Genomic DNA, 14436 nt, shown 5'->3' with positions numbered 1-14436 from the left:
GGTCTGTACTAGAGGAGATCTATTTGGAGAAAAGTAGATTACTGACATTACTCTGACTCTGAGTAGTCTGTGTACTTATATACATTTGTATTTTTTATTGTAATCTCTATTTTCTCTAAAACATTTCTAATGTTAATCTTTGATAGAGTTATAGAAATTAAACGTGCTTGATAATTAATAACGGTCAATTCGTGAATAAAGATACAATGGATGTGGATACAGGTAAATAAGCAAATTATTATTCCGGTGCTAACCTAGAAATTACCTGCTGATTTTTCTATTTTAACAATTCAATTTCATTGATAACAAGTATTTGATTCGTTGGGAATGTATGTAAATGGTAGGTTAACAAATTGTTATTCTTTAAAGAAACGGAAGGATACAAATGCTAGGTGAAACTGTAGATTACTCAACAAGTTTATAATGTACAAATTTTAATTGTGTTAGTTTACTTACATATAAAACGAATTTAAAATAATGACCATGCATATGAAAGTATACCTACGTAGTGAATGCGGGGATCAGTAAGAAAGTGAGTGATATAATAAGTTTTCGTTTTGCCATGTTGCATTTGTAAGAGCAAATATTCAATAATAAAACATTTGTTGTAAACCAGATTTGTAGCTTGTTGTCTACTATTCACATACTGTAGTTGAAGTGATTATATACTTTGTCTGAATATTAGAATATTAATACATGAGAACAATGTAGCTGTATAAAGTGGGTAGGCATTGGCTATACATGGATTATGTTATTGTCATGTAAGTGATGGATTTCAAATATTAAGAGAAATGAATATGTTTAACTGTACATGGAGTGTGTTCAACTGTACATAGTGGTACTGACAGGTTCACTCCAGTAGTGTCTCATGACCAGACAGTTGCCATGACATGGTTGTATGAGTCTCAATACATTTTGTTAAATTGTGTGTAAAATTATTAGTTGGATATGGACTTCCTTTCTTATAAAATGACAGCCATCATGATTGTCATGATGGCAATACAAGTACAAGGATGTCATTTGTACATGTTTGGCACACTCCACCCAGTGGACTGATCGCATTTAGATTTATCATATAATCTGTATTGAAAGGAACCAATGTATTTACTTAGTTCTACAATTGTAAGTGTGTACTTTGCTAATTTGTTGTTGCTAATATGTAAACAGAAACTAAACCAATCAATATTCTTGTGAATACAGTAATTGTGCACTTCCTATGGATATTCTAGATATCAATGAAATGTACTTTGTGTAAATATACTAAACAATCTTTTTCTATATTTCAGATGGTAGAAAATCTCGTTCCCGCAGTAGATCGGTGAGTGTTTTTTAAATTACATACACTACATACAGACTGATACTTTTATTTTATAAGTGAAAGAATAGACAATATTCTACATATTCTCCTCACCTGTTCTTCTCTACTGCCCTATATATATCTGAGAAGGTTAGGGATAACAAAATAGTAGTGGAGAAACTGATGTTCATGAGTCACTGTTAATGTGGAATGTGAATCACATGGTCATGGGTATTATTTATGGTGTAGATTATTCTAGATAATAAAAATTAAAAATAATCCTACTTCAACACAAATTGCATTGTGTATGTACATTACCTTTATTTAATTTATAATATTTTTGGTACATTACCAGTTTCTTATTTTATTTAATCCTTATTTTTTTTAATCCAACGGTGATTGAATGGTTTCAGTACTTACCTGTATGGGCGCCGGCAGTGTATTCGTATTGATGATATTAGTTCATCCTGGTGTACAACGACTGCAGGCGTACCTCAGGATGTCACATTATCTCCTCTTCTCTTCACTTTATTTATCAATTCTATCACACTTCATCTTCGTTCATCCTACCACCTCTATGCAGATGACCTTCAAATTTATTCACAAGCTGATCTGCCTAATATTAGCGATGCTATTCAGTATATAAATCTGGATCTCGCCTATATATCTGACTGGAGCAAAGCTCACCCGCTCATGGCCTTATATTAAATCCTAAAAAAACACAGTGTATAATTATTGGAAGTTCGTATTTTACTTCTAGATTAGACTTCAATCAACTATCACCAGTTACCTTTGATGGCCATGACATTAAATATTCCGCCCAGGTCAAAAATCTTGGAATTCTTTTTGATGAAAATTTGTCTTGGTCACCACAAATTACACAGTTAAGTCGGAAAATGTTTGCAGCCGTCGGAAGCATTAATAGGTTGCGGAACTTCCTACCAGTGGATACCAAAATTGCGCTAGCAAATTCCTTGTTACTTCCAATCCTAGATTATGCGGATTCCTGCTATGTAAATCTCACTGAAGAACAATTAAATAAACTTGAGCGACTCCAAAATATGTCCATACGATTCATATTTGGTCTCCGTAAGTATGACCACATTTCCAATTTTCGCAATCAACTCAAGTGGCTACCCATTCGTCTTCGCAGGAATTTTCACATACTATGCCTTCTTTACACCATTCTTTTCCATCCCTCTACTCCAGAATATCTAAAAACTAATTTTTTATTTCACTCTAAATCCCCCGGTTCTGCTTTGCGTAGCACCAGAAGCCTTTGTCTGACGATCCCTGCTCACTCCTCTACATATTATTCCAACTCTTTCACTGTCCTAGCCATTCGCCTTTGGAACTCTCTACCACTCTCCATTCGATCCGCTCAATCTCATACAATATTTAAAAATCGTCTAAGGTCTCATTATCTGTCCCTATAGCAAATTTTTTTTTCATTTTCCTATTTAACTCTGAAATCTTCCAATATATTGAATATATGTATGTATATTTATTTATATATATATATATATATGTATGTCTATTAATTAGTTTGATAATTCTAGTGTCTTGTGTGTGCCATCTACCTCTTCTGTGTATGTTAGTCCTATCTTGCAGGTTGTCTGTAAGAAATTGCTTATAGCGATAAGACCGCCTTTTGTTCATAATTTTCTATTTATTGTTTTTCTTTTTCTTATTGTTCTTCTATGTGCACAATAAAGAGTTTATTATTATTATTATTATTATTAATCGTAAATAATTTTAATGTTGCAGATGTATAAATTATATTTATTTTATTATTTTTAGGTGGCTTCAGACTCAAGGATGTCACATGATGGCTCCCCAAACTCTAAAAGAAATTCAAGATCGCGCTCTAACTCGCACAGTGTTTCACGATCTCGTTCTCGCTCCAAATCACGATCTCGATCTCGTTCAAAGTCCCACTCTCGCTCAAAATCCCGTTCTCGCTCCAAGTCTCGTTCCCGCTCAAAGTCCAGCTCGCGATCTCGAAGCGGCTCTCGTTCGCGTTCACGATCTCATTCTGGTTCACCAAAATCTGGCCGATCGAGAAGCAGATCGCCCGCAAAAGACAGATCTAGGAGTGGTACGCCTCAGTCACGCTCCAGTCGTGGATCTAGAAGCAGATCGAAAAGTGGTTCGCCGGCTCGGTCGCGGTCGAGATCCAAATCAGGAAGTGTATCATCTAAGAAATCCAGGTCACGCAGCAAGTCTCAGATTCGCTCGAGATCCGGCTCACGCGCTAAGTCCAGGTCTCCAAGTGCTTCCTCTAGGAAATCTAGATCCCGTAGTGGTTCTCCGCGGAGATCGAGGTCACGCAGCAGCAGCACAAAAAAATCTAAATCACGGAGTCCTTCTCCATCCGCGTCACCGTCTAAAGCGAATTCTCCGAGAAAATCAAAGTCCAAATCACGAAGTATATCACCAAATAAAACTCGCTCACGGAGCAGGTCAAGATCTGTGGACAAAATGGAAGTGGACCGTGAACACGACACGGCCGCAGCGCGTTCTCGCAGTGTCTCCAAGGAAAAAATGGTGAAGTCACCAACCGGTGAGTTTTTTGTTAACCTATTGGATATGGATCAAAAATAATGGGTCTCTCAGTTTCACCTATTTTGCATTGGAAGCTGTCGTTTGATCGTGTAGTGCAGATTAGGCAGTGAAATTACAGGAGACAACATCTTAGTCCTCTGGAATGGGAACACATAATTCATATGGTAATGTGATGTCCCCAATGCTGTTCATATATATAGGCGACGGTGACCGTTTGTCATCAGGTAGCCAGTCAGCTTGTTTATTATTACAAATTACATAAAGAAGTAGTTTTTCTTTATAGAAAGCACTCTTTAATTAATTGCCAATAATACATGTGGGAAGTCGTGGGCGGAAAATCAGACTATATTCAATTTGTATAAATTTATTCGATTCGAATCCTGTAAAAGAGCTGTGGAGCAACCACATCACTTTTACAGGATTCGAATCCTAACGCCATCTTCCTTCATTCATTCGTCGACCAATCATACTTGCATCGTGCATCTCTTTCACTCATCATCTTTACTCTCCTTACTATTCCTTTCACACGCCTTCCAGAAACATCCAATCCCACATCCGATCATCCTGACAATATGACTGTCCTCAGTTATACAAACTTACATCTTAATTTATACATTTTTAGGTTCCCGTGCGAGCCGGTCAGGGTCCCGTTCTAGGAAATCTGTATCACGCTCACGATCCCGGTCCCGCTCAAAATCTCCAGCAGCAGGTGTGTACACTGTGTGTTGTATCAATATAACTGTATTACTATCTAGAGCAGTGATTCTGAACGTTGGGCCCACGCCTTAAGGAGGCAATTCCAAAATGGATTCTATTAAAATTATACAGAATGTGAATGTCAATTTTACATTATATGATTTGAAAATTTACTTCTTCACTGTTCCATTAATAATACTTTGGTTTAGAGATTTGTGAATTGAATGTCTGTGCAATACTCTAAATATATGGTAAAATTTGTTCTAAACGTTTATAAATTAATACAGGCATATAATATAAATGTAATAAGATAATAAAAATCCTTCCGGTTACAATGCGCCAATCTTCTTAATTCTTTTTTGTACAGACAATGCAAGGAAAAGTCGATCTCGTTCTTTATCCGAATCTCGGAAGTCGGCTTCACGTTCGCGGTCACGCTCGCGTTCTGGATCACGATCTAAGTCGAGATCACGATCCCGCTCCGGCTCCCGCTCTCGATCTCGCTCCAGATCCAAGTCGCGATCCAGGTCCAAGTCGCGCTCCAGGTCTCGGTCCGGTTCGCGCTCACGCTCTCGCTCCGGCTCTGCTAAATCTAAATCCAGGTAATTAAATATTATTTCAACTAGAACAAAGTATTCAGGAATTCAGGAAATATATAATATACTAGTTGTATTACTATATATCTCCCAATTCACATAATATGTCTTGAAATATAGCCTATGTGTTATTCTGATGTATAAGCTATGTTATTGAAAGTTTAGTCAAAATCCGTTCAGTAGTTTTTACGTAAAAGAGTAACAAACATCCGTCCATACTCACAAACTTTCGTGTTTATATTATTAGTAAGACAAATATTATAAAGAGATAATGTTTCGTTTTGGAATTTTCTGAGTATTACTGATCCGATTCTGAAAATTCTGTTAACGTTGGATAGGCCATTTATCGCGTAAAGCGGCGACAACATCGAGCTGCGACCTGTAGCCTAGAGTTGAAATCTGTTGCATAAAAAAATATAATTGCAGTTGAATTACACTGTTGTCCGATGGTTCTGTTTATAGTGATACTATTTCAGTGTTGATTACTATGTTGTGTTGTAGGTCGCGCTCTAGATCGCGGTCCAGCTCGAGATCAGGGTCTGGTTCACCGTCCAGAAGGGGTAAGTAAATGTTATCCTATTTATACTAATTCTACGCGGAATGTGTCTTTCTTCATTAGTAGTATGTTTTTTGGAATTGATCTATTCTACAGTCTAGGCTAGACTTAAGCTTTTAATCTGATGTCGGATGATGTATACGAATGTGACCATTTTTTTTTGTTATGAGTGAGATGTTAATGTAGTAAATTAGTTTTACTGATATTTAAGTAATATAATGAATAGGATACAGGTCGGTAGTAAATACTGAATTACCTTTTGTCTCCGGGAAAACTGTATAATGTCGGTCAGAGAAGGATACAAGGGGAGCGAGAATCTAAAAGCAGGACAGTCCCGTTGGAAGTAGGACTTAGGATCGTGTATACACAATACGAAAATGCTCAATATTAGATTAATATAATGTGACTGCTAGATAAAAATTAATTAATATTACTTCGTTTTGTGAGATCTCAGTGACGTTGCGTTACCTACAAAGAACGATCGCGCATCGACCGTGTCGCTCGTGCGATCGACGCGATCGGAGGCGGTCGCCGCTCGTCCTGCGAGCTGCTGCCGGTGGTTCCGGTTCATATTTATACTCGTGTGTGATGTGCAGGCACCAAGCGGCGCGCGGTGCGGCTCGCCTCCGACGACGACGCGGCGCCGGAGGGGGGCGCGGCGGGGGCGGGGGCGGAGGGGGCGGGGCCGGGGGCGGCGCCGGGCGAGGCGGGCGCGGAGGGGGCGGGGCCGGGGGCGGAGGGGGGCGCGGCCTCGTCGGACGAGGAGGCGCCGGGCCCGTCGAGCGCGGAGGCGGGCGGCGGGATGTCCGACTTCGAGCTGATGTTGGCGCGCAAGCGGGACGAGCGGCGCGGCCGGCGGCGGCGCAGGGACATCGACATCATCAACGACAACGACGACCTCATCGCGCACCTCCTGCAGCAGATGAGGGCCGCCGCCGACCGCGACCGGGACCTCAACCGCCGCAACCAGCCCGCCGTCTCCAAGGTACGACAACAACCAGCCCGCCGTCTCCAAGGTACGACAACAACCAGCCCGCCGTCTCCAAGGTACGACAACAACCAGCCCGAGACCTCAGCCGCCGTCTTCAAGGTACGCCACCAACCAGCCCGGTCTCCAAGACCTCAGCCGCCGTCTCCAAGGTACGACAACAACCAGCCCGCCGTCTCCAAGGTACGACAACAACCAGCCCGCCGTCTCCAAGGTACGACAACAACCAGCCCGCCGTCTCCAAGGTACGACAACAACCAGCCCGCCGTCTCCAAGGTACAGCAGCAACCGGTCTGCCATCTCTCACTTATATATAAACATAATTATAATATTTCGTACGTAATTTATCACATTCCAATTCCAATAATAAAATCGAACAATCCCATGAAATAATGACTGGTGTTGATGATGCAGAATAAACTATTATATAGTATGTATCTTCAATTGAAATAAATAAGTGAACTTAATAATTGATGAATTAATTTTAATTTATGTTATGTGTATGTTGGACAGGTGTCAATGCTGAAGTCTGCGATGTCGCAGCTCATCAAAAAGGACCTGCAGCTGGCGTTCCTGGAGCACAACGTGCTGAACGTGCTGTGCGACTGGCTGGCGCCGATGCCCAACCGCGCTCTGCCCTGCCTCCTCATCAGGGAGAGCATCCTCAAGCTGCTCATGGACGTCAGTACCGCACCAGTCACGCTCACATACATACATAATTTCACTGACATATGTTACTATTCAACCAAAACACAATTCACAAAGCTAGTTGCTATCTGATAAGTATACATACATATTACTATGTTATATTATACCATTATAGTTAACTAGTTATCGATATGGAGAGAAACAATATATAGAATATTTAGTATTGATGAGATGAAGTGATGGTTTTCTACTCGGATTACGACTATGGTACTATGGTGACGTCGACTTTAATGTCCAAAGATAATTTCAACAATAGCTAATTGATGTAAGGTGAATGCGTTATGTGTGAACAATGTGTTCAGTTCCCGTCCATCGACAAGTCCCTGCTGAAGCAGTCGGGCATCGGCAAGGCGGTGATGTACCTCTACAAGCACCCCAAGGAGACCAAGGCCAACCGCGAGCGAGCCGGCAGACTCATCTCAGAGTGGGCGCGGCCCATCTTCAACCTCTCCACCGACTTCAAGGGTGAGCCACACCCACACACACACACACACACACACACACACACACACACACACACACACACACACACACACACACACACACACACACATACCCTGGAATGAACCGTGATATTCATGGTTATAGACCAAATAAAGGAAAAATATTTAAATATCTAACCTAAAAATCGAAAGAAAAAAGATTAATTGAAATCATCATGTAAATTAGAAAGCTAGAACGATTCAAAAATAACACATTTTCATACAATCTTTCACCTCTCTTATTTTATTTTACACCCTTGAGGGTAAATAATTTACAAACTTTGAATGTCGTATTGATTTACATTTAATCAATAGCTTTAAAAATAAGTTCCATGGGTCTATATTTAAAATGACGATACTTACACACAAAATCTTTTTTTTAAAAAAAATCCTTTTTTTTTTTTTTTAAATTCTTTTATTTTAAAAAGCGAGGTAGACAGAGTTATTGTCTCATTTATAATATTAGGAAGGTGTAAGTATTAATATTCCAAGTATGATTTTGTATTTATGACGAATAGTAAATCATACCTATATAATATTGATTACATGTGTACTAGATATTAATAATTCTGGTCATATATCAGGGATTAAGCTATGAAATTGCTGAAGAAGAAAAATAAAAATTATTCGATTGGTGAACTTCCTGCCGAGGTTTTTTCGAGAGTCCACAGCGTGGGGTTTTTCAAGATATTAAGGTTTCTTAAGGGTCGGCAACGCGCACGCGACACCCCTGGTGTTTCAGGCGTCCACACGCTACGGTAACCTGCGTGGTATAAAGAGAACGGCGATTTCATTGCAGCGATGTCCCGCGAGGAGCGGCAGGCGCGCGACGAGGCCATGGCGGGCGCGCGGCGCACCGGAGCCGGCCCCGCGCCCCCCGGGGCCCCCGCCGGGCCCCCCGCCGGGCCCCCCGGCAAGAGGGCGCGCGCGGACGGCGGCGCGCGGGGCGCGGGCGGCGCGGGGGCGGGGCCCGCGGGGCCCGGCGCGGCGGACGGCGAGCGCGCGCCGCGCCCCGGGGACCCGGGCTGGGTGGCGCGCGCGCGCGTGCCGCTGCCCTCCAACAAGGACTACGTCTACCGCCCCAAGTCCACCTGCGAGCTGGACATGTCGCGGGTCAGTACACCACACGTCACACACGTCACACACGTCACACACGTCGCACGAGTCCCCGCGCGGGGTGGCGCGCGCGCGCGTGCCGCTGCCCTCCAACAAGGACTACGTCTACCGCCCCAAGTCCACCTGCGAGCTGGACATGTCGCGGGTCAGTACACCACACGTCACACACGTCACACACGTCACACACCGCCCGGGGACCCGGGCTGGGTGGCGCGCGCGCGCGTGCCGCTGCCCTCCAACAAGGACTACGTCTACCGCCCCAAGTCCACCTGCGAGCTGGACATGTCGCGGGTCAGTACACCACACGTCACACACGTCACACACGTCACACACGTCACACACCCGCTGCCCTCCAACAAGGACTACGTCTACCGCCCCAAGTCCACCTGCGAGCTGGACATGTCGCGGGTCAGTACACCACACGTCACACACGTCACACACGTCACACACGTCACACACCCTACCGCCCCAAGTCCACCTGCGAGCTGGACATGTCGCGGGTCAGTACACCACACGTCACACACGTCACACACGTCACACACCACACACCTCAGTACACCACACGTCACACACGTCACACACGTCACACACCGCCCGGGGACCCGGGCGCAGCGCGCGCGCGCGTGCCGCTGCCCTCCAACAAGGACTACGTCTACCGCCCCAAGTCCACCTGCGAGCTGGACATGTCGCGGGTCAGTACACCACACGTCACACACGTCACACACGTCACACACGTCGCCCGGGGACCCGGGCTTGTTATGGCGCGCGCGCGCGTGCCGCTGCCCTCCAACAAGGACTACGTCTACCGCCCCAAGTCCACCTGCGAGCTGGACATGTCGCGGGTCAGTACACCACACGTCACACACGTCACACACGTCACACACCGCCCGGGGAGTGCTATTTTAGGATGAGTGGCGCGCGCGTGCCGCTGCCCTCCAACACCGACTACGTCTACCGCCCCAAGTCCACCTGCGAGCTGGACATGTCGCGGGTCAGTACACCACACGTCACACACGTCACACACGTCACACACGTCACACACCGCTTGGTGTATTGCAGTATGAAGGGTGGCGCGCGCGCGCGTGCCGCTGCCCTCCAACAAGGACTACGTCTACCGCCCCAAGTCCACCTGCGAGCTGGACATGTCGCGGGTCAGTACACCACACGTCACACACGTCACACACGTCACACACGTCACACACCGCCCGACAGACAGACAAAAATCGTAAATTAGTGTATGTATGATTATTTCTACATTACAAGCAGACACTTCAATTATATTTATATGTATAGATTACGAATGCACCGCAAACCGTGACCGATCAGTTTGTACGTTAACAGGTGAGCAAGAAGAAAATGACGCGATACGAGAAGCAGATGAAGCGGTTCATAGACCAGAAGCGCATGCGCAGCGGCTCGCGGCGCGCCGTCGAGATCTCCATCGAGGGACGCAAGATGGCGCTCTAGGCCCCGCCCCGCCCCGCCCCGCCGCGCCCCGCCCCGCCCCGCCGCGCCCCGCCCCGCCCCGCCCCGCCCCGCCCCGCCCCGCCCCGCCCCGCCCCGCCCGCCCCGCCCCGCCCCGCCCGCCCCGCCCCGGCCGCAAAGTGCCGGCGGTGCGAGCCGGTACCTCTCGCGGGTAGTTCCCCCGTGGCCGTCACACGTGTACTCGGAGTATGGTGTATGGTCATTCAATACGTACTTGAACGGTCACACGCTCGCGTGGTGTAACGTGGTGCCGTTGTTTGTAAATTTATATAAGTTTAGATATTTTAATGAGATTGTATTTCGGCTAGCATTCGGACATGACGCCACGCACTGCGCGTTTTGATTATTTTTAAACTATTGTATTCTGATATTTATAATGATATATAGTGCAACAGCGTCTGTAACGTAACATTCTTTTAGCGATTTAATTCGTAGAATATATGAGTGTTATGTTATGAACACACCCAAACACAGGACTGTACGTGCCCGCGCGATACTCACAATCACAATTACATCTGTTTGTATCGATGTGAAAACTTGTGTATATATGGTGATATGTAAATACTAAAAGAATGCGACGTAGGTCATAGTAGCTGTCTTATGTTGGACACATTATTATTATTATGATCATGTCTTGAGGCAGAGGCATGTGAGAGTCGCGCGCGCCGCGTGACGCCGCATAAATCAATTGTATTATTTTATTGTATTTTTTTGACGCACAAACCGAGTGGCTTGTACAAATAGTGGTAAGTTCTTAGCGGCTAAATATAACAACATACACTATCAAACAACTATTAGTTTAAAGCTATATTACAGTTAATTAGTTGGTACATTGTTATAGAATACGAGGCCGGACTCGCTACTCACTAGTGTCAGTGACGCGGCCGGCCGCGTGACACTTCAAAGTCTTAAATGTACGATGTGGCGGGAAAATAAAGCAATGATATCTTGTAACATAAGATTTAAACAGAGAGTTTGGTCGCTTCGGACAGCCCTCAACGGAGAGTGTTATTTTAGGATGAGTGGATTTCATTGAATGTTGACAGCACGTGGCGCGTGACACGTGACACGTGACACGTGGCTGACGGTGCGAGTTGAGTGTAGTGTTGTGTAAGTTGCAAACGCAACGTCGCAAACTTCACTTCAACAAAATGCAATGTTCATTGTGATTGGCTTTGTTGCAAACTTGTTTATTGACACAGTCCTGCGTGCTGTAATTGATCAATATAAAGCGTGCTTGGTGTATTGCACCTCGCGTGCACTACGATGACGTATAAAGTGAGTATACCCCGGCCACAAGCGATGACTGTAATAGCAACACATTCATCAATTCCCTGACTGGCGTTGGAATGCTATATGATTCGTTAGGTGATTATATTAATTTGTGACTGTTACAATCGTAACGCGCGCTACACGTGGTGGCCGCGGCGTGTCGCCACGTGTCGGGGCTATAGTCGCATGTAATAGTTTAAGAATTACAATAAATGTGTACACAAAATGTTTGTTTTAATATTCTCACCCTCTCACTTCCTCATCCCTACTGGTAGTTGTTTGTATTTTAGATTATAGTGTGGTCTCCCATAGAGCGGCGACTAGTTAAAAAAAAAAAAAAAACAGTACTCGCGCCGTGTGGGCGCAGCACGGAGCACACCTCGAGCTCCATCTCTTTATTGGCATGCAACGAATGTAACAGGTCAGCATGTCATGGTTGGAAATTCTATAATGAACATTATTATGTGTGTACTCGGCTGGTCGAACCATTAGCGAGTACCATTACCTGCTTACCGATACACCGCGAAGTTTGACATGAAGGCAAATAGATCCGTACTAATATTATAAATGCGAAAGTAACTCTGTCTGTCTCGCTTTCACGGCATAACTACTGAACTGATTTAAATGAAATTTGGTACACAGATAGTCTAGGTCCTGAGAAAGGACATAGGCTTATTTCATTTTTTTTTTTTTTAAAGCTAGAAGCTTTCAATTTATTGAGGCTGCTAATTAAATATAAATAAATATGACATACAAAATTTACTTTTAAACTTTCGTGTTTAATATACATTATTTAAATTATTAACCATGTCTTAACACTAATAATTTTACGGCAAATTTTAATAGATACGACACGTCAATAGCTACCATTACACGACATGTCAATAACTGTCTTTATACGACACGTCAATAGTTGTCTTTATACGACACGTCAATAGCTGTCTTTATACGACACGTCAATAGCTGTCTTTATACGACACGTCAATAGTTGTCTTTATACGACACGTCAATAGCTGTCTTTATACGACACGTCAATAGTTGTCTTTATACGACACGTCAATAGTTGTCTTTATACGACACGTCAATAGCTGTCTTTATACGACACGTCAATAGCTGTCTTTATAGGACACGTCAATAGCTGTCTTTATACGACACGTCAATAGTTGTCTTTATACGACACGTCAATAGCTGTCTTTATAGGACACGTCAATAGCTGTCTTTATACGACACGTCAATAGTTGTCTTTATACGATACGTCAATAGTTGTCTTTATACGACCCGTCAATAGCTACTATTATACGACACGTCAATACCTGACTTAATGCGACACATCAATAGCTGTCTTTATACGACACGTCAATAGCTGTCTTTATACGACACGTCAATAGTTGTCTTTGTACGATACGTCAATAGTTGTCTTTATACGATACGTCAATAGTTGTCATCATACAATACGTCAATAGTTGTCTTTATACGATACGTCAATAGTTGTATTTATACGACACGTAAATAGCTGTCTTTATAGGACACGTCAATAGCTGTCTTTATACGACACGTCAATAGTTGTCTTTATACGACCCGTCAATAGCTCTCTTTATATGACACTTCAATAGTTGTTTTTATAGGACACGTCAATAGCTGTCTTTATACACACGTCAATAGCTCTCTTTATATGACACTTCAATAGTTGTTTTTATAGGACACGTCAATAGCTGTCTTTATGTGACACGTCAATAGCTCTCTTTATATGACACTTCAATAGTTGTTTTTATAGGACACGTCAATAGCTGTCTTTATACGACACGTCAATAGTTGTCTTTATACGACACGTCAATAGTTGTCTTTATACGACCCGTCAATAGCTGTCTTTATACGACACGTCAATAGCTGTCTTTATACGACACGTCAATAGCTGTCTTTATACGACACGTCAATAGTTGTCTTTATACGACACGTCAATAGCTGTCTTTATAGGACACGTCAATAATTGTCTTTGTACGACACGTCAATAGCTGTCTTTATACGAAACGTCAATAGTTGTCTTTACACGACACGTCAATAGCTACCATTACACGACATGTCAATAACTGTCTTTATACGACGCGTCAATTATTACACGGCACGTCAATAGCTGCCTTTATACGACAAGTTTTACATGTTAGATGGCATAAATATATATATATATATATATTATATATATAGTAAAGTAAATGCACAAATGACCGCAGTACTACTATCCCATACTAGATGGCGCATAAAGCAAAGCATAGTAAACACAATCAACGTAGTACCACCATTGTGCACTAGGTGGCGGGAAGGTAAAAGTGGAAGGCGATGAAGTTTCGTTCTGTGTATCTGACATATGCAACAGAACAAGCACAATTACCTGCGGTTTAGGTTTAGGTTAGGTTAGGTTAGGTTAGGTTAGGTTAGGTTAGGTTAGGTTAGGTTAGGTTAGGTTAGGTTAGGTTAGGTTAGGTTAGGTTAGGTTAGGTTAGGTTAGGTTAGGTTAGGTTAGGTTAGGTTAGGTTAGGTTAGGTTAGGTTAGGTTAGGTTAGGTTAGGTTAGGTTAGGTTAGGTTAGGTTAGGTTAGGTTGGGGCGTGGGTCGGGCAACCTCCTAGTATGGGCCTGCCATTGGGAGGCTTCCCCATCCTCGTGGATACGTCCGCGGGGA

General features: G+C 43.5%; 1 protein-coding gene across 1 annotated transcript; it reads left to right on the top strand.

Moving 5' to 3' along the window:
• Positions 1 to 61: 61 nt before the first annotated feature.
• On the top strand, positions 62 to 10486 carry LOC131843158 (protein IWS1 homolog). The gene is made up of 11 exons (XM_059191764.1): positions 62 to 222; positions 1287 to 1318; positions 3098 to 3860; positions 4485 to 4571; positions 4926 to 5160; positions 5656 to 5714; positions 6307 to 6695; positions 7212 to 7379; positions 7709 to 7871; positions 8688 to 9001; positions 10346 to 10486. The coding sequence occupies exons 1-11, from the start codon at positions 207 to 209 to the stop codon at positions 10469 to 10471; spliced, it is 2352 nt and encodes a 783-aa protein (XP_059047747.1). The 5' UTR covers positions 62 to 206; the 3' UTR covers positions 10472 to 10486.
• The last annotated feature ends 3950 nt before the right edge of the window (positions 10487 to 14436 follow it).

The sequence above is a fragment of the Achroia grisella genome, unplaced genomic scaffold, assembly GCF_030625045.1.
Source record: "Achroia grisella isolate CSIRO2021 unplaced genomic scaffold, CSIRO_AGI_Agris_v1 utg2809, whole genome shotgun sequence".
NCBI lineage: Eukaryota > Metazoa > Arthropoda > Insecta > Lepidoptera > Pyralidae > Achroia > Achroia grisella.
The sequence above is the reverse complement of the archived record's forward strand: the minus strand, read 5'-3'. Positions and strand labels throughout refer to the sequence as shown.